We start from the raw sequence: 23,317 nt of genomic DNA, 5'->3' as shown, positions 1-23,317 counted from the left end.
AGAACCAAAATAATTCTACCATATTGGAGTGAGAAAATGGAGGAATAGTGAAATAATATACACTCTTAATGTTATTATGGGATCAAATAACACATTTGAAATACGCATATTAGTTATAAGGCTACCACTGTGCACTCAGGTGTTGTGAAATTAAATTCCTAAAAAGTGCGGATTTACTCTATTTAAAGTTATGTCTATAAGATCGTTAGGTAGCATGGAAGGCTTTTTTCCTCCATTACCATTTTTGGCAATGCCTGGAAAACCGCAATTGGAGTGGGCACAGTGTAAATAATCATTTGAAGCGCATTTAGATTAAGTGGATGGTGACACGTTCACCCATAATAAAAGAAGGCCCCATTGATACACAATTTCAAACACAGGACTGCTTTTAAAATGACCTCAGGCTTCCAGCAGTGCACACGTGCAAGTGCTACAAAGGCTGCTGACCTCTACACTTCTATGCCCTTTTATGTGCTAGGGCCTTATAGGTAGTTTCAATCCCCCACTCTCTAATTTACTAGAGACGTATAGGGTAGGTCATGCCAATTCTAGGTGTACCCTAACACATAGTGTACTCTAAATCCTGTGTGTATGTTCAGTTGTGTTTTCAACATAGCACTGGCCTGGCCTGTCAACAGAGCCCAGGGTACACTCAAGACAGTTACCACCAGTATCCTTCAGCAAACAATGAGGGTGCACATGGCACATAAGATGACTTTGCAACATAGCCCCCCTTCAAATGAAAGGCCATGGGTCACTAACCTGCACCCTGGTAGTCCTCAATAGCAAAGTGGAAAAATCTGAAAAGTCCATCAGCATTGGCCTGGGCATTCCCAGGGCTGTGTTCCATTGTAAAGTGCATTTCCTGTAGGGGAAATGGACCACCTTAACAGCTTGGGATCTCCCCTCTCACCTGAGAGGTCTGAGGTCAGTTTGCACACAAATGTGTGTACTCAAGCTCTCAGTGGGCTCAGCTCTTTCCGGGACCAAACCACAGCCAAGGCATCCCTCCTAATGGCACTCCATTTCTGCTCTCTGAGGAGAAGTCGACAGCTTATAAAGGCAACTGCCTGATGAAGTCCATCCTCATTTACCTGTGCCAACACTGCCCCAATCCCCTGTTCTGAAGCATCTGTCTGAACCACAAATTCCTTCCAGAAATCAGGGGCCAGTAACACAGGTGCTGAACAGATAGCAGTTTTCAGAGTGTCAAAAGCCTTCTGAGACTCGGCAGCCTTACCCACTTTCCTTGCCTTTTCTTAGAATTTAGTTCTGTCAGGGGAGCCACAATGGTCCAATAATTCTGGACAAACCTTCTAAAGTACCCAGTTAGTCCAAGGAATGCCCTAAGCTGAGTCTGGATAAGAGGAGTTGTCCAATCCAAAATAGATGAATTGTGGCCTGCAGAGGATGTACATGGCCTCCACCTACCAGGTGGCCGAGATACACCACCGAGATCTGCCCTAGTTGACACTTACTGATCTTAATAGTCAGGCCTGTCTGTTACATGGCCTGAAGCACTTCCCTCAAGTGGTTTAAGTGATCCTCCCATGTGGAACAGTACACAGGTATATCATCCATGTAAGATGGACTGAACTACTCCAACCCAGGCAGGACCCTGTTCACCAACCTTTGGAATGTGGCAGGGGCATTCTTTAAGCCAAAGGGCATTACTTTGAACTGGTAATGTCTCTCTGGTTTGAAGAATGCTGGCCTCTCCTCTGCTCCTTCTTTGAGGGCAATCGGCCAGTAGCCTGAAGTCAAATCAAATGTACTCAGATACTAAGTAGCCTCTAACCATTCGATGAGCTTATCAGCTCTAGGTAGAGGGTGAGCATCAGTCTTAGTTACTACCTTAAGTCCTCTGAAATCGACACAGAACCGTAACTCCTTCTTTTCCCCCTGGGGATTTGGTTTGGGCACCAGCACCACTGGGCTAGCCCATGGACTGCCAGAAGGCTCAATTACCCTCAACTCCAGCATCTTATCTACCTCAGCCTTGATGCTGGCTCAGACATGTTCAGACAACCTGTACAATTGTTTTTTGTTTTTCAAATAAATCTTTTTATTGTAATAAAAAACACAAGACAGTGGTATTCAGCATAATCAAAAACACTTTGTGAAGTACATGACATTACAAGTGCCAGGACATTCAGTTTACATTTTGATTCCACAACTGTATCTTGCTGTCTTTGGGGCAAAATGACATGCATAGATCCCTACATCCTTAGTCTTCTATCATCCGGGGGGGGGGGGGGTCTCATTAACTTCCAGACAGAGCAAACCTCTATCATTCCAGCACCCCCAAATGTTGGTCCACTTATTTGGACAGCCCCAACTTTCATTCACCACCCTCTCCGCCTGCATACACCAGGCCATGTTGATTTTCCATTCACTCAGTGGGGGTCTCAAAGGTGCCCTCCATCTTTTTGCTACGTTTCGCTTAGCCACCATAACTTTCAACAGTACCCATAATTGCTTCCCAGATGTTAGGTCAGTTGTTTCCCAAATGTTCAGTAGGCACCACTGAGGGGAGGCTCTAATGTCTTTCCCACAAAGCAACATCATACAGGTTATGACTGCTCCCCAGTATGTTTGAATCACTGGGCATTCCCACCATATATGTAAAAAGGTACCTTTATGGCCACAACTCCTGGGGCACTGTGTTGAGTCTAGTCTGCCCATCTTAACCAATACCACACTTGTATAGTATGTTCTATGTAGCAGCTTCAGCTGGACTAGACTAAAACGGGACCTTATAGCTACCTCCCTAGGAGATGCCAGCGCCTCCTGCCACTCGTCGTGTTGCCCCGGGACTTCCGTCCATTTATTACATCGTTTCTCCAGCACATCAGAGGAGGTATTTAGTATCTTACAGTAAGTCAGGGATATGGAGTTTTCTGTAGATAGTCATCTAATAATCTATCCTCAAGTCGCCCAACTTCCAAATGCCTATAATGTCCCATTTATCAAAGCCTGGTTGATTCGTTAGTAGAGCTAGCTGTTTCGAGTCTCGAGTAGCTCTTGTTATTTTATTTCACCATCCCAGTGCAGCCGTTGCTATTTGTCATATTCTCACAGTCACTGAGGTCAGTGTGAGTATGGGCGTTTGGTACTTCCCCCCATAGAGGGCTCTGGGGTAACCCCTGGTTCGCATATTGTGTCTGTCCATCCTGTAAGCTGGCTCTTCTTCAGTGGTTTACCGCTATGAGTTGTGCCACCCAGTAACATTGTTTGAGCGCTGGGAGATCAATATCCCCATCATACCAGCTTTGTGTCAATTTGATAGAGCTATCCGTGCTGTTCCCCCATCCCATATGAGCGTTCTCACTAGCACTTCTACTGCTCGAAAATATGTAGGTGGAACTAAGTATAGCGTATTTTGTAAAATTTCGAAAAAGCGGGGTAACACCATCATTTTATATAAGGAAGCCTTTCCCAACGATGACAGGGGCAGGGCCCTCCAGTGTTAGTATTTTACAAAGGCTTTAGCCACCCCCTGCCTGACTCTAACTGGTGTTCCATCCACTTCAGTGACTTCAAATACCCATTTGGCTGCTGCTTCTCTTTTATCTAACCATGCCAGAAGTTTACGTGCTCTATCTCCAACTTCGGATAGACTGTGTTGTGTCACCTGATATCTTGCCTTGGCCTCTTCTTATGCAACCTCTCTATATTATTTTTGTTCAATCTGCAATCCATGCTGTATATCATCATTTTCTGACAAAAGCAGCTCAGACTCCAATACCCTGAATTTGCCTTCTAGGACTGTCTATTGCTTCACTTTCTCTTTTTTACGACCCTCAATAAGTGACACCCCTTGACCTCTTATTACTGACTTAAAGGCTTCCCATAGGACTTGGGCTGACTCCACCTATCCTTCATTCTCTTCAAAATAGTGGGCAGTGGCCGCTTGCAGACCAACTCGGATCATCTGCACCTTAAGATACCATGGGTTAAGTAGCATTGTATGTCCCTTGGACCTAGATCTTCTGCCATAACCTGCACACAGTAGTAAATGATCCACAATTCCCCTCAGAAGGTGGTACATCTCACTGGATGTCAGGAGTTGTGCCGCCAGTCCAAACATGTAGTCAATACGTGACAAACTGCAGCTTGCACCAGAATGAAAAGTATATTGATGAGTCAGAGGATTGCGAACCCTCCATACATCTACAAGTCCCATTGTTGACAGAAATTCCTCTAACATCCTACCGTAATATTCTCCCTGATGTACCGGCAGACAGTTTAGCTCTCAACAGAAAGCCGCACTGCAGTCACCCCCTATGAGTAGCTATCTCAGTGGCAAAGAAAAAATGAGTGAGCCCAAGTCTTAGAAAGTTGCTGCATGAAGCCTTGGATGAACATATAGAGAGAGTATGTGGAACAGTCTGCCCTCCCAGTGTCCTGATAGTACCACAAAGCGTCCGTGAGAGTTGTGCTTAATATCACATATAGTAAACGGGAAGAACTTATGTAGGAGGATGCCCACCCCCCTGGGCACCTAGTGTAGCCAGCATGTGCTACTAGCTTATAACCCCATCTATTAAGCTCACAATAAGTGGTTCCCTGTAGATGGGTTTCTTGCAATAAGGTTATATCAGGCTAGTGGTGTTTCAGATGTTGTAGCACCACCCCTCTTAATTTTATTCCCCAACCCGTTTACATTCCAAGAAAGTATTTTAATACCCCAGGAGACCTGGATGGGTCTTAACTTATCTTGCTTAGGCACAGTCACAGCATCTCAATCAGGGGGTAGTTGTTCCAGGTAAGTAACCCAATTTAATTTGGAGTTGTGGAGAACAACGGGGAGCCCGAGTAATATCGTAGGTTCGCCAGGGAGACATTCCAGCCCATATAATCAGACAGTCAACACACTTGTGCTTAGTATTGGCGCTGTCATCAACATACTTAGCTGACAGAACATCGCAATACAGCTCTCACCTCCCCCCACCTCCCTGCAATGTTGACTTAAAACTGCCCGCTCCCAAACATTGCAGAGTGCCTGTGTAACGCATCCCTCATGACTAACCACAGTAGGACGTGTCCCAACAAATTCAAATTGTTCGCTCCCTCATCCCCATTAGAAAATATGTTAAATTGTTACCATGTTGCGGCTATCTTAAACAGGTCTCCACAGGGTCCTAGGGCCTCTTGACAAGAGTGGACCCACGCTACAATTCTGGTCTAGTAACAAGAGTGAGTCTTCTATCAGGTCTTTGAGTCCCGCAGTAGATCTAGTACATGGGCCCAACTAGACGCTCTTGGGGACAAGACCATTGTTTCTATACAAGGTTCAGCTCATTTAATCTCAATGTGTGTGAGGTTTTAAGGTCCTTCGTGTTTCACCAGGCCTGGACATTATGCGTCTACAGTGGAACCACATCGGAAGACATTTGCTCAGCATTTCCTGCCGTTTGACGTTTGTTGTATAGCCTGTCGTTGTCTCGGTTTAGTATTCTTCTGACTGTATGTCTTTGATTGTCGGTTTTAATTCTGTCGCCCCTCCATCTAGCCAGTCCCAAGTGTCATCGGGCGAGCCAAAGAACCATTTTTTCCCCTCCGCTTCCACCATGAGTTTGGCCGGAAATAACATTGCCTATTTTAATTCTTTTTCATGTAGCGCCTTCTTAACCCTCAAGGAAGGAACGCCTCAATCGTCGGAGCGATTTATCACTCTCGGGCCTCTCCTACACCGACAGGTCGCACAGTAATTAGATCTGTGTGTGGATGTATGGGGATTGAGGCAGCGGATCCACTGGAGTGTGATCAGGTTGTGGCCATCTTGGCTGGCTTCTGGCCACGCCCCCTGGTACAGTTTATTTTTGACAGGCACTCAGTGATACCTGGGGTCAAAGAGAACAGACCAGAAACCTGCTCCGGCACCTGCTAGTAATCCCTGTGCTGCTAGTTTGCCAATTTGGGAGAGATTGCAACCCCCTTCACTGACCCATCTTGCACGTTGTTGGAGAGGATGTTGGGCACTAGCTCAGTCTCCTTCTCCACTCCCTCATCTGTGAACAGTAACATGGTTATATCTGCCCTGTCATGGTGGGGTTTCAATCTATTTACATGTGGGACCGTATGAGGGTGTCTGGGGGGTGTTAAGGTCAAACTAAGTAGGTAACCTCACCTTTTTCTCAATTATTGGATAAGGCCCATGCCACATGTCATGGAAGGGCATATGAGCTACAGACTCCAACACCCACATTAACTGTCATGCATCAATAAGTAACCTCTGAGTTATTGTAATGTCAAATTGTTTATGCATTTTACTTGGGATAAAAGTAAATTCAGAAATCCTGTCAAGAAAAGGATTAGATATCGGGTTACAGTCTCCACCAAGTATTACATTGTACCCAGAATATTACATTAGCTTTTGAGAAATGTTAAACCAAAAGGAATTGTCAATTTGAGATGGTCCATATACATTGAACATATTTAAAACAACATTCTTAATAAGCAACTTATCTTCCCACATGATCAATCTCTTGAGATATAAGTTGGATGTCAAGATGTTTATCACATACAATGATCACTCCATTGTTTTACCAGAGGAGAAAACATTGCCCACCAAACACTTTTTAAGCTTCAACCTTTTTTTTTAACAAGATAGCTCTACTGCAGTAATGCAATGTTTGCTTTAAGATTGGCAAGATGAGCTAAAACTCATTGTATTTTAATCAGATAGTCTAATCCTTGACCATACTGAAACAAGAAGTTAAATCCTAGAAAGCTACACTTCAAAGACTTGATAAAGAGCAAACATATACATAAAAACATATCCATCATGAATTTGTGACATTGATGAAGAAAGCAAAGTAGAATTAGATTACAGGTGAAAAGGCGAGGTTGAGATAACAGATGAGAAAGAGGAATAGAAAAGAAAATGAAAGATAAAGCGAAGCAGTAAATGCAAGAAGAAAAGGCACACATCTACAAACCAATCAAAAGGTTGGGGTGGTGAGGCCACATGATGAAGATGACACGCCTGCACTCCAAGAGGTATCAGAATATGACCATGTATGACAGAACATAAAGGCACAGGGACAAAGTTTGAGACTGAGACTGAAATAACCTGCAAGAATAAGGTGAAAATAAACATTTGCATCAACATTTGTGTTAACAGAATTCATACAACTATTAGTAAATAGATTTCAGTCAGTGAGAAACTTTATATGTATCCACATCATCTCCTTCACTGTCATCCAAAAAATGACCTCAGTTTGGTAGGATTCTCATATGTTGTTGTCTTGTTTTTATATTTAACTTTGAAAAGGTATGGATAAAAAGACCAAATCTGACATTAAGAGCTCTGAGTTCTGGTCACATTTCTAAGAATTGCTTTTGTCTGTTGACAGTGGCTTTAACATTATCTGGAGAGATATAAAAGAAATGACCAGCCCATGAACCTTGTTTCTTTGCATTTGCAGTCATAATGGCCTTGAATATGTCAGTACTTTCAAGAAAAAGGATAATAACACCTCTTGGTCTGTTAGATGGAGAAGCAAAATTCAGTTTATGCCCCAATCTATGTGCTCTATGAATATTTAAAGAAACTGTTGGTGGCAGGTCTAACACCTTAGATATAACGGTTTGAAAATATTGAAAAGGATCACTCACTTCTGATCCTTCTGGCAGGTCATAAATTCTAAGATAAGTTCTCTTGTTGCGATTTTCCAAACCCACAACTTGTTTTTGAAGAACAGATATTTGTGAGTGCATTTTGTTGATCTTTGCATTGGAGTCCTCCAATTTGCACAATTGTTTTTCCAAGTGAGTCCATTTGTCATCCAGTGTTTGTAATCTCTTATTAGTTTCTTCAATATATGGTCATAAAGCTTTGATCTCTTCTAGAAGTAATTCCATTGATACTGGGGAAGGTGTTTGGACTGGTGAAAGAGGATCCTTTTTAGGCCGCTTATATATAGAGTCACTATGGTTTAGTGGAACTTTAGGTATAAGGGAGCTGGAAGCGTTTGCTGCTAGTGCCAATTTTGGTAACAATGAAGTGCCATTTGCATTTTGCTTGACATTATGAGGTTCTTCCTTAGTTTCAGGAGAAGATGCTTCTAAGTTCAAAGTATTTTAAGAATAACAAGTAGATTTGTAAATTTTACATTTCTCGTTTTCCCAATGCAGAAAACTGGCTGACAAAATGTTTGTAAAAATCTCAGAATTTGATGAACTACTGGCTGCTAATGGCAAAAGATATCTCAGCTGGAACTAAAGTAATCTGAAATGAATGGCTAGAAACTTGGTATTAACAACTCTCACAGGCCTGCGCCATCCACAAGAAAAAAGGTATTAGTCAATAGGCAAAAATGAAAGACTATAATCCTTCATACAAAGGATGACTGAAGTGGCAACAGAAGAAGAAGAGAACATTTGTAATTCTCTAAACTTGCTGCAACAAGAGGCAAATAAGAGGAAAAACTCAATACTTAAAAAAATATGTTTCATGTTGGAACATTTTACCTGCATACACACAAATAAAATGCCATGCTGCTGCCAAAAAGCATCATAGATTGCCACTTGCCAGCCAAAATGTGAACAACTGTAACAAATATGTGAATTGCAACCCCTTTCAAAAGGCAACTTGACACTCCAGGAGCTGACTATTACATTTCTTTCCTAGTTGGGTTTTCAGTATCAAATCATTGCAATTTGTATTTCATTTGAAGCTAGAAATGTGGCTTCCACTTCTGGAGGAGATTTATGGCCTGCCCATTGCCTTCAGTCCACAGCTTATGACAATTACATTGTTTGTCTCTGGCTGTATTTGCCTTTTAATTAGACAGAACATTAATATAAGCAGTTTTAAATGTGGATGGCTAAAGCACACAAAGTAGGTGAAAAAGAGAAATGCTTCAAAGAATAAAGTCAGGCATATATTGGGCAAGCTAGGCATGTGATATAATTAACACAAAATGTGAGTTGTGACCTGAAGAGACACCTGGTTGCTTCATGCAAAAAGTCTTTCACATAGCAGCAGCACTGAAAACCAGTTTCAGTTTCTTAATTAAAGAACCGGATGACACACACCTTGTTATCTGCTAGTTTTAGTATGTAGAAAATAGATTCACTACTGTCATTGTCTAATGCAGAGCTGAACGTCAGGCAGCCATCTTCGCTTGTGTCAAGCCACACCCACTGAGATTGACGTTTTAACCATTCAGGAACCGTAGCTGTAGAGCCATAAAGACAGTGTTATAATGAGTACTAATCTTAACTGCATACCCAAAGTAGTATCACTGCTTCACTTCATGAGTCTATGAATTTACCTGCATTATTCAAGCAACAGAAAAGCTCTGCACATATTGTTAGTTATGTATTACCTATAAGAAACTAAAACAATAATAAGCAGTCACCAATTCTTTGTGGCATATGTTATAAAAGCAATAATACCATGTATTAGAAGGAACAAAAGCAAGGGGAGTATTTTAAAATATCCAGTCACCTTAACCATTAACATAGAAAAGCTTTCAAGGGAAACCCAAAGAATATTCCATAGGGAAAAAGGGGTTCAACAGTGTACATAGGTATATTTTCCTAACAGGATATGTGTATAGGGACCATTACACACATTTTGTAAGCACTATTTTATAGATACGCCATCAAAATTGATGCCAGCAGAGATAAAATGTATTTCAACAACTATTTGCATCTGCCCACATTTCACAGTGATCCTTCTTCATGGGGTGATACCACTTCAAGATCAATTCACAGCATGTTAGTCTAGAGCAGTTTTACACTTCAAAAGAAGTGGATTTCTTACCAGTAACAATAGATTTGCTGATTGAACCTCCCATAGATTCATTTGTGATCCTCTAACCTCTTAGGTGAAGGATGAGAGAGAGTTGTTGCCAAAAGAAGACATTATAGAAGTAAGAAAAAAACAAGAATTGAAGGATGGGGCATTGTGGGCTTTCACTCACGTCATAGGGAGGTCCCTTTTAGCTTCACCTCTGGTTAAGGCACATCTTAAAAAATGTACATACTGATTCCGGATCCAACCACCAGATGGCAGGTTAATGCACAGCATGTTAATCTAAAGCAGCTTCAAGCTCCAAAGCTATAGTTAAAGAATCTTGTAATTGTTGAGCTTTTGAAAGGCAATATTCCTTTCAAGGAAGCAGTGCCCATAGCATATCATTATGTTCATGCAATTATATCCTTAAATCTGATTTAAAAGTTTGCATTGGCACATTAATGATCGACACAGCCCTTCTTCCTTATTACTTCATCTCTCTTTGCCTTCCCATGCATCTCTCCTTCACGCATGATGTGTTCTCCAGCATATCCTACTGGCCTTATGCATTGGCTCAATAATCCTATTCCAACTTAGTTGAGATTCCACATTCGCTTGCGCTAGTGTGAAGCAAACCACTATTTGTATATCTACGCTCCATGCAACAAAGTAGGAATAAAGAGACACAAAGTGTAAATATTTGAAACATTTGGCCAGAAATAAACACGTAGGAAGAAAGAAATGATTTACATTGTGCCCCTTCCCTAAACATACACCCCAGTACAAGAAATGAAGGGTACATATCTGTGACAACAGCGTCTCATGATTTATAATCATTGTTTGGATAGAAGAGTCTGTTGGCTCAAAGAAGGATGGGACCAGTAAACGCTCATTCATTCCACTTGTTGATGACCCTTTATTTAGATGAGAGAAAGCTTCCACTAGGGTTCACTGTCTTTTTGTTGATAGGACATTGATTAGATTTGGATTTCCTATATCTTGCATTTCAGTAACATATACTAATGCATATGTGAGAGTACTAACTAAAGGTTTTATTACTGGAGACCTCTAACTGCAAGTGGTACTCATCAATATTTTTCCACTGTCCTTTCTGCAATTTAAAATAGTCTTTTGATCCTTTGGCAGTTTACATCACCAGCAATGCTATTTACACGCGAATAAGGCACAGGGATTAAGACAATAAGATTCTTTATTATGCTGATGATGCTATTTTCTGATTATTTAAATGTATAGATCTAGTAGAGGCTCTGGGTTATGTAATAATTTAGTGGGCAATAATGGGCATTTGGCATGTTAACAGCTTAACAAGACTATAGGATTTTCAAACTTCCACTCTATCTTAAGAAGTCATGTAGCTGACTGAGGTGTAAAGTGTGCAGGTAACTCCATACATTATATGGGCATCAACATTAAAAGAAAGGCAGGGGAGGTGGTTTACCTCTGAAGTCCTAGTTAACTTATAGGAAGATTGTACTTGATAGTCTGGAGAAGGATTGGACCATTTGGAAAAAACATATGTACATTAAATGTGCACCTTAAATTACCTTGCGTAACTTCTTGCACAACAAAGAAGCTATGAAAAATGTAACTTTATGTGGTACATAAGATCTCCAGTGGTTTCAGGTGCAAATAAAGGACAGTGCTGCCCACTTGATATAGAACTGTATTAAAAATCCTTTATAGATTAATCATTTGATGAGGAGGCTTTCTATATGTGGGTCTGATGTGCCTAGCTAGATGCTGTTAAATTTAATTAAATGCTAATAAATTGGGCTATTTTACCCCTCACTAATGAATTGTACTTCGATGGGTCAATGTGTTTTTGTCTGGTGTGCAGTAAATGTGGTCTTGAGAAGGAGAATGGTTGTATTTCACGAATGTTCATTGTGGAAGAATCTGAATATTACTTTATATTTTTATGGAGCTCTCGGGCTCATAATGGCTTAACGTTTCCCTTTACTGATCTCAGAGAAATTACTTCTTGTCACAACGTTAAGGTACACTATCAGTTTCTATGAAAAGCGCTTGAAACCTTTGTAACTGGGATCTCTGTCTACATAAAGAGTGTGGAATTCGGCCTCAGAGCCGCATGCGTCTCATTTGATGCTTTCTTAATTAAAATATATTCAAAAATATTCTACCTGTATGTTACATCTCAGAAACATAACTGTTGATTATTTTTGATTGCATATCATAGGTCACTAGATGTAACCTTGTATGAGTTAAAAGTCAACAAGATGCCAGGGGTGATGGCTCAAGGGACTAAAGCATCCACTTTTGATCACAGTCTTAAATCCCTATTGACCCACGCAGTCTTTCAACACCCAAGTTCATAAAATGTATACCATTGAATTGGGTAACAATAAACATTGGTTATTTAGCACCAGGATACCCAGGGGTAAACTAACAGTTTTACAAATATACATATTGTTAGGAAAGAGTGCTAATGCTAAAAAGAGGTTTCCAAACGTATATGGAAAATGTATCTGAGATGTTTAGCTCCTATGCATCAGATGGAGTAGATATTCACTTAACACTTGAGAAGCGCTTCCAGCCTTACCGTATAAATACCTGTATCAATGCAAAACAATACAATACATTCACTACTCGTGAACTGGCTTAGTAATGCTTTCACAAGAACAACACGCAAAAAGTATTTGTTTTATTTGAAGAATCTGTTTGGACAGTAGAAATGCCTGCCGTTAAAATCTGCTCCTGGCCCTTTTTTTCCATCTTCACTTACCATTAATTCCTCTATTCGTTTCTTTTATAGGGACATTTTCTTTGGCCCGAAGATCTCTTTCGTCATTCCATGCAACAGCCAATGATTGTGGTAGACATCAGCTACAGGAAGAAACTTTCCAGCTGCAACAAAGGGAGGTGTCCCAACAGATACCATCTTTTTAGTCTACATCACTAAAAGAGAGAATATTATTGTTCTAAGTAGAGTATTTCTCTCTTAATGATCATACCAAAAGGAGAACTCTGCAGGACTCACTTCTGTACCTTAGTGTTTATTATGCAAAAATGGTCCTTACCTCATAATTGTGCCAATTTACGCTACAGCTATTCTACATTCGGCGTTCAAACAGAGATAAGAGTACCTCCAACTGAAACAAAATGAATATTCATAAACGTTGGTTAATTACATAATCTCCTTGTATTATTCCAGACTTGGTTGTGTCAACAATTTTTATTGTAATGGTTTAAACTAGGTCTGAAGAAGGGAACCTTTAGGAAATGTTTCTAAAAATGCACTTTTCATTTTGATAACTCAGCTGCTATTACAGATTGTTTTGGAAAAAGGGGTGTGGCATTCCTGAACCCAGTTTTGCCATTTTAGAAATGGGACATATAGAAACCTTTTAAGCACTTTTAAGGTCAGGAAACCTAATGAAAAGAGTTGACGATTGAAAGTAAAACTACAGCCTGATTTTCAGGTGTATTATCAAGTAGTCCTAGGCAAGTAGTGCTTTGAAAAACAGCAAAAAGAAATATTTCATTATCAAACTTTTGATTATCAAATTATATTGTAATAAACAAATTTGTCTTTGAACTTGTGCAAGAAATCAGTGAAAGGGACTCTCAAAGTTCTAAAGTAAGATAAAGCAAAGGCTACCTACACTGCATATGTCAACTATACTTGGGAAAGCAATAGATTGAATGTAGACACTGAAAGTTTCCCTAAAATGTGCTCAAAATAGAAAATGTTTTGACCTGTGATTTGTAGTTTCTGCTGAGTGGTATGTTAGGAACTAATTTACAATAAAATAATGCTCAAGTATTCAGTGACTTACAATAAAAACATTTGGAGCTGTCAAGTAATCTACAAGCTATAGCACTGTGATGAAAAATAGTGCAACAGATATTTGTTATATTCACTTGTCTTTTCTATCCTACCTTAACACTTATGAATGAAGTAATTTTATACATATCATTTTAGGGATTTATAAAAAAAGAAGAGCTGCTACTTTGTAAGCAGCATTCCATTCAAAGTACCTTGTGCAATAAACGTTTGAATGTGTTAAATTTGTTTTCTATAAGTATGAATGACTGTGATCAGTTATATGTTTTAGTAGTCCAAACGCATGTGATTGTTGTGTTTAATACATATTCAAATTATTATAATTATTCATGTTCAAATAAATCCGTGAAGCAAATTTGTCTTGTTTTAGAGAGTGCTTTCATATTCTTTTTCCCACTAAAACGTTGTATTACCTTCCACAGTTTGCTTATTCACTTACTCAAAGAAAGCCACGTGGCAAATGGTTAGCTCTTCTATAAACCTTGCCGCTACATGCACAGACCCAATTTTAAACAATTACGTCTTTTAAGTCCTTGAAAGTTGACATAAAATATCCTTGTTTATTTCCAGCAAAAATTAGACAACAAACACAGCAAGTTTTTTTCTGTAGTAACTCCAATACTCTTAGACCATAATCATCTAGCATCAATATAATTCTTCGACATAATCCCCTTTTCCATAGCACCAAGAGAAACTAGGAGTGCATGTGCAGCTACCTGCTAAGGCCACACCCTTCTCTAATGCAAGGTCTGCTTTCCCTTCCACTTAGTGTACCATGCTACCACATGTGGTAGGCTCGAGCAGAGGGGAAGGTGGGTGGTAATACGTAAGAAGGACTTGTAACTGACCAACAGTACAGACCTTACTATAACAAGTAATAGATTCTTACTCTAAAGTCCACAGAGCCACTTTTTTCCTGCAGCTTAGAAGAATGTTAAGCACTAAAAAAATCACCTAGGTATGGCAGCAATCTGAGCCCTTTCAGGCTCAATCAAAGATGTTCTTAAGTCAAATTTATCATTGGCTCTACAGTAGAAAACCAATGCGTACTGCATGAAGCATATCCAAGAGACTACTTCATATTACCTCTATACCTGTGCTCAGCGTACATGTGATGTTCATTCCAGCTACAACTGTTTCACATTGTTTCTAACACTTGCTTTGTTCTACTGTCGGTTAACTCTCCGTGAGTACGTATCCTACTATCAGCATGTGTGAGCTCCTCTCCTGTTTACTGGAGCCACTGCATAAGCTGACATTCACTCATTTGGGTCACCTGACCAAGGATGAAGCCTTGGTATTTTCAAAACTGTGCAGCTAGTGCTGCCAGCCAGTGGAAACACCACAGGCCAAAGACCGGACTGTCTGATGAATCAAGCAAAAATTGGTCATGGAGTAAGAAACCCTGCTTCTCAGACCCTGCAAGCCAAGCTTGTTGTTTATCACAGCATTCTATGATTAGAGGACCTTTTCTGCCCTCAAGTTACTAGAATCTGGGTCGGAGGGAGCTGCAGTACCCATGGAAGATAAAAGAAATGTTTTACAGTGGGTTGCATTTATAATTGCCACTCATCTTTACTTGACATTTTGTGCATTTTCACATCCGGGCCCACTAAGGATTATTCACACTACTTGATTGAGCTAGTCCTGTGAGAATAACAAAAAAAATCTCTATACAAACCTGGAGAAGCACAGGAGAGGATGTCTCTCACTGGACCCGAAAGAACATTTAAAAGTGATAATGCTTCTACATACAGCTCTTGGAATTACAGTATTTAGGAGCATTATTGTTTATAACCATAACTGCACTTTAACTGTGCTTTTTTCAGTGATTTTCTGAGGTTTGTTTTTAAACGTATGCAGAAGTCTTATTTGCAAAGCTAACCATTACTTTACTTAATGCTTGATAGTTTTAAACGAATGTCTTGGCTAATGTGATCAAATACCACATGCAATACTTCCTTGCACCTAATCTCCTATTTACAGTTAACCTCCATTAAACATGGTCTTCATCCATTCACAGTCATTTATACAGTTCAGTACACTAACCTTAAGATGCTTGAGGAATGGACCAATAACTCAGGTGAATGAACAAAAGGGATTCTCAAAATACTATCAAATATCATGGAAAGATTACAACACTTAACATATGATTGAAGCTTTAGAGGAGGTATTGAAATAACTTAAGGGGTAGGATACATTACACAGTTTAAGGTTCCACAGCAAACAAGACTGGACGAGTTTTAACATAAATAAAATAAAGAAAACTGTGAACATGTATAACGGATAAACATGATTATGAGACTGGAAGAATTCAAGCCTTTCCATAAGATTTGATCGGATTGAAGATTGATACAAAAAGACAAGAATAAGCAAATATAGGACAAGTGGGAACATATTTAGGTTCTGAGATTAGTTATGATCCTGAGAATGTGGAAACAGGTAAGAATAATAAACCTGTTGAAGGGGTACTTTGTTGATGAAGATTGAACACTACAAAGAGGGAGACATTGGACAGGGAAGGACCAAGGAAAAGCTAGAGACCCAATAATAAAAGAGCGAATGCATGGAATAGACTCTAGTGGAAGAGGAAAAACAATAAGTAGAGCCCCCCAAAGTGACCGGATATAAGAGCTCCCAACATTATCTGGATTCCCTGGTGAATAATACTGTAACCATCATTAATGTATCTGATAAAATACAAAGAAGGAGATATAGGCTGCATGCTATATATCAATAGATGTCGGGTGTTCAACTATATGACCACACGAGCAGCCAGGTGGTTGGAGGTGTTGGGGAATCTGTAAGGAAATCATCATGTGTTTCTGTACATCTCCTACAGCAACAATAATGGATGTGAAATATACCGACAGGACATGGCTTAGTAGTTCAGGCTGCACTGTTCTCAGGAGGAGCAGGGTCAAGACTGATTTGCATTTGGCTCATTTACTGGGGTGAATGTTGGACATTGTTCAGCATTCTGTCTAAAAACTGTTCATTTTGGATTTGTCACCTTGGGTGGGATGGGCATGCCCAGATGTGGGTCCCGTGCTCTCCATGCCACTGGAGTTAAGCTAGCCTGACTGATGAGGGGTAATATCATGAAACCGGACCCAGGATGCTTGCTTCCGGCCCAGGTAGGACCTAGCCTGGCAATTCGGGCCGGAATGTTCCCATGGGGAGCAGGGTCAAGACTGATTTACATATGGCTGGGGTTAAACTGGAATGGAATGGGGAGCAAAAAAACAATGGTTTTAGGCAAAGGTCTCTGTACTGGGGTGAATGTTTAACATTTTTCAGCACTCTGTCCATCAGTTGTTCTTTTGTACTTTGGTTAAGAGCAAAATATATAGATGAGGCGATGAAACAAATGTATGATGTTGAATATTAAACCAGAATTGATTATCAGTATCATAAAGAGTTTATATATACCTATCATGAGAAACTAACAGCAATGATAGACACAGGATTGTTAGAACTTGAGGAGCATATGTATCTGAAAACAAAGAATATTGTCATTCAATGTGACCATCACGAAATACCGCATGGAGAGCAAAGATGTTATGATCACAATATATGACACACATTTTGAAACTGATGATTTTATGGCATGGCTAGAAGTTAATGCACCACACAGTAGATATCATGTGATGGGGTGAGAGCATGTGGACATTATTTAAAAGAAACACTGGTAGATTTTTTTCAAACACATCAGAATGTCAAATCGATATGATTAAGATGTGTCTGAATGAAAGTGTGTTTCTGTTTTAAAGCGATTTATAAAAACACAGCCCTGGGTACCTGCTCCACCCCAACTTTGCAAATTTGCTTATGGGCTGGTGGGAGGAGCAGGTACCCAGTGTTTCCCTTTGGTTGAGTTATACTGACATCCTGGTTTTGATCTGTAATGGTTTTACTAATGAACTACAGGAATTCTGCCAATTAAATGAATAATAACTCGCTAACCATAACATTCTGCATACATTATAGCTAACAAAGCATAGATTTTCCGAATGTAACATTGGAAGTTCAACGGGATCGCTTGGATACTTCACTGTGCAAAAAAAACCGGCGGCAGGCTTCATGCACAGAGTTGTCATACATAAGTACATAAGTAGAATATAATTTATGTTGAATTGATCAATTCCAAGAGAAATTCAGCACAGGGGCCTATTTTCTTAAAACTAGGAAACGATTTAAAGTGACCGGTTATTGAAGAGACATATTAAACACAGCAGTAGAAAAGTGAAAAGTATTTCTAGTATGATCTCCTCTTTAAATCACAAACAGCAGTACAGAAGGTTGTGGATTCCACATAATCAATTACCAACACTGTTGGAATGATCACTACATTTTCCGAACAAGCACACTTGATCAAAAAGAAGGAAAGTAAACCCTAGTTTGTACTGAAAACCTCTAAAAGTTTTGAAAAAGACCTTATATTTAAAAGAAACTTGGCCATCAGCGATCTGCTTGTAAGCTTCCACCAGTTCGGTTCACAATCAGTGGCATGAATGGGTGCAGAGGAAATACATACAACAAGAGGGAAATGTAAAATTATGAAACCCATAACTTGCCAAGCCGAAAACACAGTTTATATTGCAGTGTGACTGATTATACAATTTATATTATGCCTTTTCCCTTTAGCAAGAAGTATGTTGGGAGTGGTATTTTTGTTGTCAAGTAATGTAACGTATCAGAGGTATTATTAAAAATGATTTCAATTACACAGGAGAAGGGCATTCTGAAATCTATAACAAATCAGATTTGATAAAAGCTAGCTATTTTGGCATTGATAGAATTTGTAAATATCCGAGAGAATGTGTCAGAAGGGGAGATATACAGAAGCTAGAATCACGCTACATTGTAGATTAAGAAGCCTATGAACTCCATGGATTCAGTAACGGAGAAGAATTATTTGTCCATCTACCCAACTGGCTGATCTTGAAAATATGTACTTTGTTTACATATTGCTGTTCTCTTTTGGACTTTGCCTGACAGTTTAAAGGGTTTTAATTGATATCTCCACTTTTTTCTTTTTTTCTAGTAAAAGTAAAAGAAGAATCCTTGGTCAAATGAACTTTAACAAATATAATATATGGTCTATGTGATCATGAGTCCACTGGGACATTATTATGATCTTGAGCAATTGATTGACTGTTTTATCCACTGTTGTTTGATGAAATAGATCAGCAGGGAATACCAGGGAAACCCTTGCCATAGCAGCGCTGAGAATCTCCCTTTAGCGCCTCGCAGCATTGTGATGCCAGACATGATGGCACTGGGAATTTCCCTTGCCACAGCCTTATAGAATAGAGAAGACATGCACATTTCCACTGGCAAATCCCCCATTGCAGTTTCGCTTAAATGGAGGCCATGCGATCCTGGCCTGTCGCCTTGGCAGAAGAACAATAGGCGCGGTTGGTGGGACCCAGAGTGTATGGAATAACATACCCTCAACTGGGTATATTATAAGGATAAAGCCAGTCATCTCTGATTCCCACGCCTTTGAATATGGTTAGGGATACATTATCCCACACATAAAAACCAATGTACTACAACACATTTAGAGTGCTCCATTGTTTCTTTCCAGAAATATAGAGGATATAACTAGGAAGCAAGACATATTTTTTATAACCGTGGCTAAATTAAAAAAAATTGAAGATATTAACCTAGGACAATAGCATCACAGGGAGCTAACTGTGCGGAGGGAGCATATGTTTCAGACAGAAGCTCTTAATAAGGTCAGAACAAACAGTCTAGGGTAAACAAACAGATGAGTCAAGAGTAGTGTGAATGGTTGAACAGGGATAGTAATTATGCTGGAGGGAGTAATGGTCTTCTAATTATAATACAAGGTGTAGTGCTGGTTACAAACATTTAGAGAATACCAATCTAGGAAAATATTATGGAGGACACCAAAGATGAGAACCTGTGAGAACAGCTTAGCCTCCTCAACATGAAAATGCAACTTGTACAGCTGTTCACAAGGGACATCAGGAGAAGGAGAGGAGCTCTCCAGAAAGCAAGTTTGAGGTAAGACCAGTGCCTGGGGATGTCAGCAAATTCAAATGTTTAAAGACTATCCGACTGGCCAAGGACAGCAACAACTTGCTGCTACTCTTCTTCACATCCATTATCACTTCCATGAAAATGCGGCATCCTGTCAACCAACATGAAGCACTTATGCCCACTATAATTATTCGATCTGGGAGAAACTATAAGTGTATCACAACCATGTTCTGGCTGGAGCAGCATGGCAAGTCCTGGATGCACTCAAATTCTCACATGGATGCCTTGCCATTTCAAGAGACTCCAGTAGATACAACAAGCGCAGTGGGTCTAACATAACATAACAACGTAAGTTACCCAGGTTCTAAAAATCATATACATGTGCATTAATTTACTATAACTGCAGAGGAAATACCAGCCTCAACACACAGTTGATTTGCGATGCATAATTATGCATCATTGCAGACTCTAAACTCTGGGATGATACAGCCATATTGGACACCAGGAGGGTCTGAACAAAGAACCACATACAGGAAATGTGTCCTACAAGATGAAGACTTAGACCATCTGCCACTACTCTAGTCACTAATGGCTCCACAGCTCTTCTTCTAGGTGAAGGAGGCTTCTCCTTGAAAACATGGTGAGGACACTCTACCACACCCCAGTCGCCATGGAACAGAGGATTTGCATTATTGCAATCACAAGATTGCTCTAGAAAGGAATAGAGTCTTCACTAGAACGTTTTGGCAGGCAGATACTATTATGTTGCATATTAGTGTTACAGACTAGTACCTGCAAATAGTTTTTTTCCATACATGCCACATATGCACAACTCCCCCTGCTATGTCAATCTTGACACTAATTATGTTCTTGTTTTCAAGTATTCTGAAGGGAAGAGGTCATTCTGAAGTAAAGAGACTATCAGGCCAAATAGGATATGCTGTTTCAATGTGAACATCACCACAACCAAGAACAGGGCTGAAAACAGGCTTGCATTATACACGAAGGTCAAGCCCAAGTTAGCTGCCAAACTCATGAGAATGTTTTGTGTTCTTGAGAAACAACCATAGATCCATGGGAGATCCTACTCAATTTCAGAACAGGAGATTATCCCATACTAAGAGTGGAAATGGCAGTTATTGCCAAGCTGATAGGATTCAGCAAATAGACCTGAGGAGAACTGGGGTCGCGTCAGGGAAAAAAGATAACAAGGTCATCACCAAACCAGGCCTGTTTCCCAAAATGGTGAGTGGCAGTAGTTGTTGAGAATCACGAGCGCAAGTCAGCACATAAAGCTTGAGATTATATTTCAAGAACGAAGGGCAGACCATTACAAGGCACAAATTAATACTTAGCCCCTTACATTGTATTCACTCAGAGATCAGAAGCCAGTGGAAAGACAACAGCAGTGGAGTTTGAAGTTTCTGTGTAAAACATTTTTAGGATCCAAATAAGAGATGTTGCTATGGATCAGCCATTTCCAACTTTGAAAGCTGCTTTTCGGCCCTCCCACATAAAACAAGGAGGAATGATGCTCTAGACATCCTGATGGCAAAAGCATAAGAGTCCATTTCATTGATCAGGGGACAAGAGACAGACATGCCTATCTTAAAACCTTATCCCTGCACTGGTGACCCAGACACAGAACAATTGCCACAATTGGACGTTCAGAAAGAGTAATCCCAAGAGTTCTGTTTTTTTCAAGACCATGAAACTTACCTGTCATTAGCTTTCAGTGTCTATGAGTTGAAGAGGGTCCGATTATCATCGACATACATATGAAAAGGATAGCAATGAAGCTAAACAAGCTTGGCAAGTGGCTTAAAAATTGAATAGTCCTAATGGAAAAAAGAGGAGCCTGGGGAACTACACTTTTGCTATGAAAATTAAAAGAGAAGGAAATCAATCAAACACACAAAATCCATAGAACTAGGCAAGAACAAACCTCCAATCCGGATGGCATAAAGGTCCCTAAATACAATGTTATAGTTTATGGGGTCAAATATGGTTAAGAGAGGCATACAGGACAACAGGAGGACCAACATTGAGGCACTGCTGCCATCAAGCTTCACCCTCAGGTAATCAAAAATGAAGATATACATTGACTCAGTTAAACTGTGGGCCCAAAACTTAGCTGAGACAAGCCAATAAATCCAAAACAAACCAAAAACTGTGACAAAACAGCAGTTTTCATGGTTCGGCTATGTTCACAAGAACATTTTAAGTCCAATGCATGCACAAGCATATTGTTCCATAGATGCGGAGTACAAGTTTAGATTTCATCACTGTCCCATCCTATTCTGTTACTTAGTATTGTAATGTGTTTACCTGTTTTATAATGTGTCTGTGAATTAAAACAGATATCAATGGGTGCCATTTGTTTTTTATGTGAAGGTGCACAGTTGAGAACATTGTATGTGTTTGTTACATTTTGCCAATCATATGCATATCTAATTTGAATTTCAAATCATAAATATCCTTACGACACAATTTGCGTGATAAATAAGTCTAGGACCAACTGTTTTCTACCCTGGTTTTTTTAAAGCTGCTTCCACATCATTTTTATGAAATAAACAACATGGGTGCCACCACACAACCCTGCCATACCCCACGTTTGACAGAAAAAGGGGCAGTGCACTCCCCACCATCCCTGTAATTTACATATGCAGTCAAATCCACATATAAGCACAGCAAACAAAGGACCAAATCTTCCTCCAGGCCAAGAGTGCTTAAAATACCCCACAACATGAGTCTATTTATGCAATCAAATGTGCATGAAAGCTCAATGATTGCTTAATAAATGGGGCTGGATTTAGCAAACATATACTTGTAAATTAGGAGATGTAGATTTAGCCCCTGTTGTATTGTTCCCATGTCTTTTTTTAAACCATATTGGACTTGCAAGAGGATATTCCTTTCCATGAGTCACAGAAGCAGCCTTTCTAAAACTACTTTATCAATGATTTTAAAGGTAGAATCCAACAACGAGAATGGCTATAGCATTTTGGGCCCTGCACGTTACCCTTTGTAAAAACTGGCACTATAAGAGAAGAGCGCTAGGAGTTTGGAAGCCCTACATTACATGCTGAATTGATAATTGATAATTAGATGGTCATTGGATTCAGGGGCTCCGGCGCTGCTGGTGCTCCTGGATCTGTCAGCCGCGGTTGATCACACTATCCTGGGTGTTCGCCTAAAAGAAGCCGGAGTGGAAGGAACTGCTTTCACATGGCTGACCTCCTACCTGAGTGGACGCACTCAGAAAGTCGCCCTTATGCCACATGAATCTCAAGCGAAACCACTTTGGTGCGGGGTACCCCAGGGCTCAGCATTAAGCCCTCTACTTTTCAACATCTACCTAGCTCCTCTGTTTTCTCTGATTGCCAACTGGGGAGTGAAGGCAATTTCTTATGCTGACGACACCCAGTTGTTTTTCTCCTTTAAAGAGCAGATAGCGGATGGGTTTAGAAACTTTAAGGGGTGCCTACGCCATATACCCTGCAGGTTTGGCATACGGTGACGACGAGCTCAACAACATTTTGGCGAATAACCCGAGTATACTTGACTCATTACCTGAGATTTCAAGTACACCAAAAGATGATTGGGTGGTATTACTCAATTTAAAAAGAACACATTCACGGACATCTGTCCATGGCCTCACCATGGCAGAGTATTTGAGAGAGAAATGTGCTCCAACTGGTCTGATTGTTACCAATACACCGAGACTG

At 40.1% G+C, this 23,317-nt stretch overlaps 1 protein-coding gene across 1 annotated transcript in view; it reads left to right on the top strand.

Annotated features, from left to right (window-relative positions):
* Window positions 1-13,932, top strand: part of SCRG1 (stimulator of chondrogenesis 1) — a 94,624-nt gene extending 80,692 nt beyond the window's left edge. Inside the window, exon 3 of the mRNA XM_078677679.1 lies at window positions 12,546-13,932. Within this exon, the coding sequence (XP_078533805.1) occupies window positions 12,546-12,600 (55 nt within the window). The 3' untranslated portion in view covers window positions 12,601-13,932. The remainder of the gene's footprint in view (window positions 1-12,545) is intronic.
* Window positions 13,933-23,317: the final 9,385 nt, after the last annotated feature.

This window comes from Lissotriton helveticus, chromosome 2_1 (genome assembly GCF_964261635.1).
Source record: "Lissotriton helveticus chromosome 2_1, aLisHel1.1, whole genome shotgun sequence".
Lineage (NCBI taxonomy): Eukaryota > Metazoa > Chordata > Amphibia > Caudata > Salamandridae > Lissotriton > Lissotriton helveticus.
The sequence above is the reverse complement of the archived record's forward strand: the minus strand, read 5'-3'. Positions and strand labels throughout refer to the sequence as shown.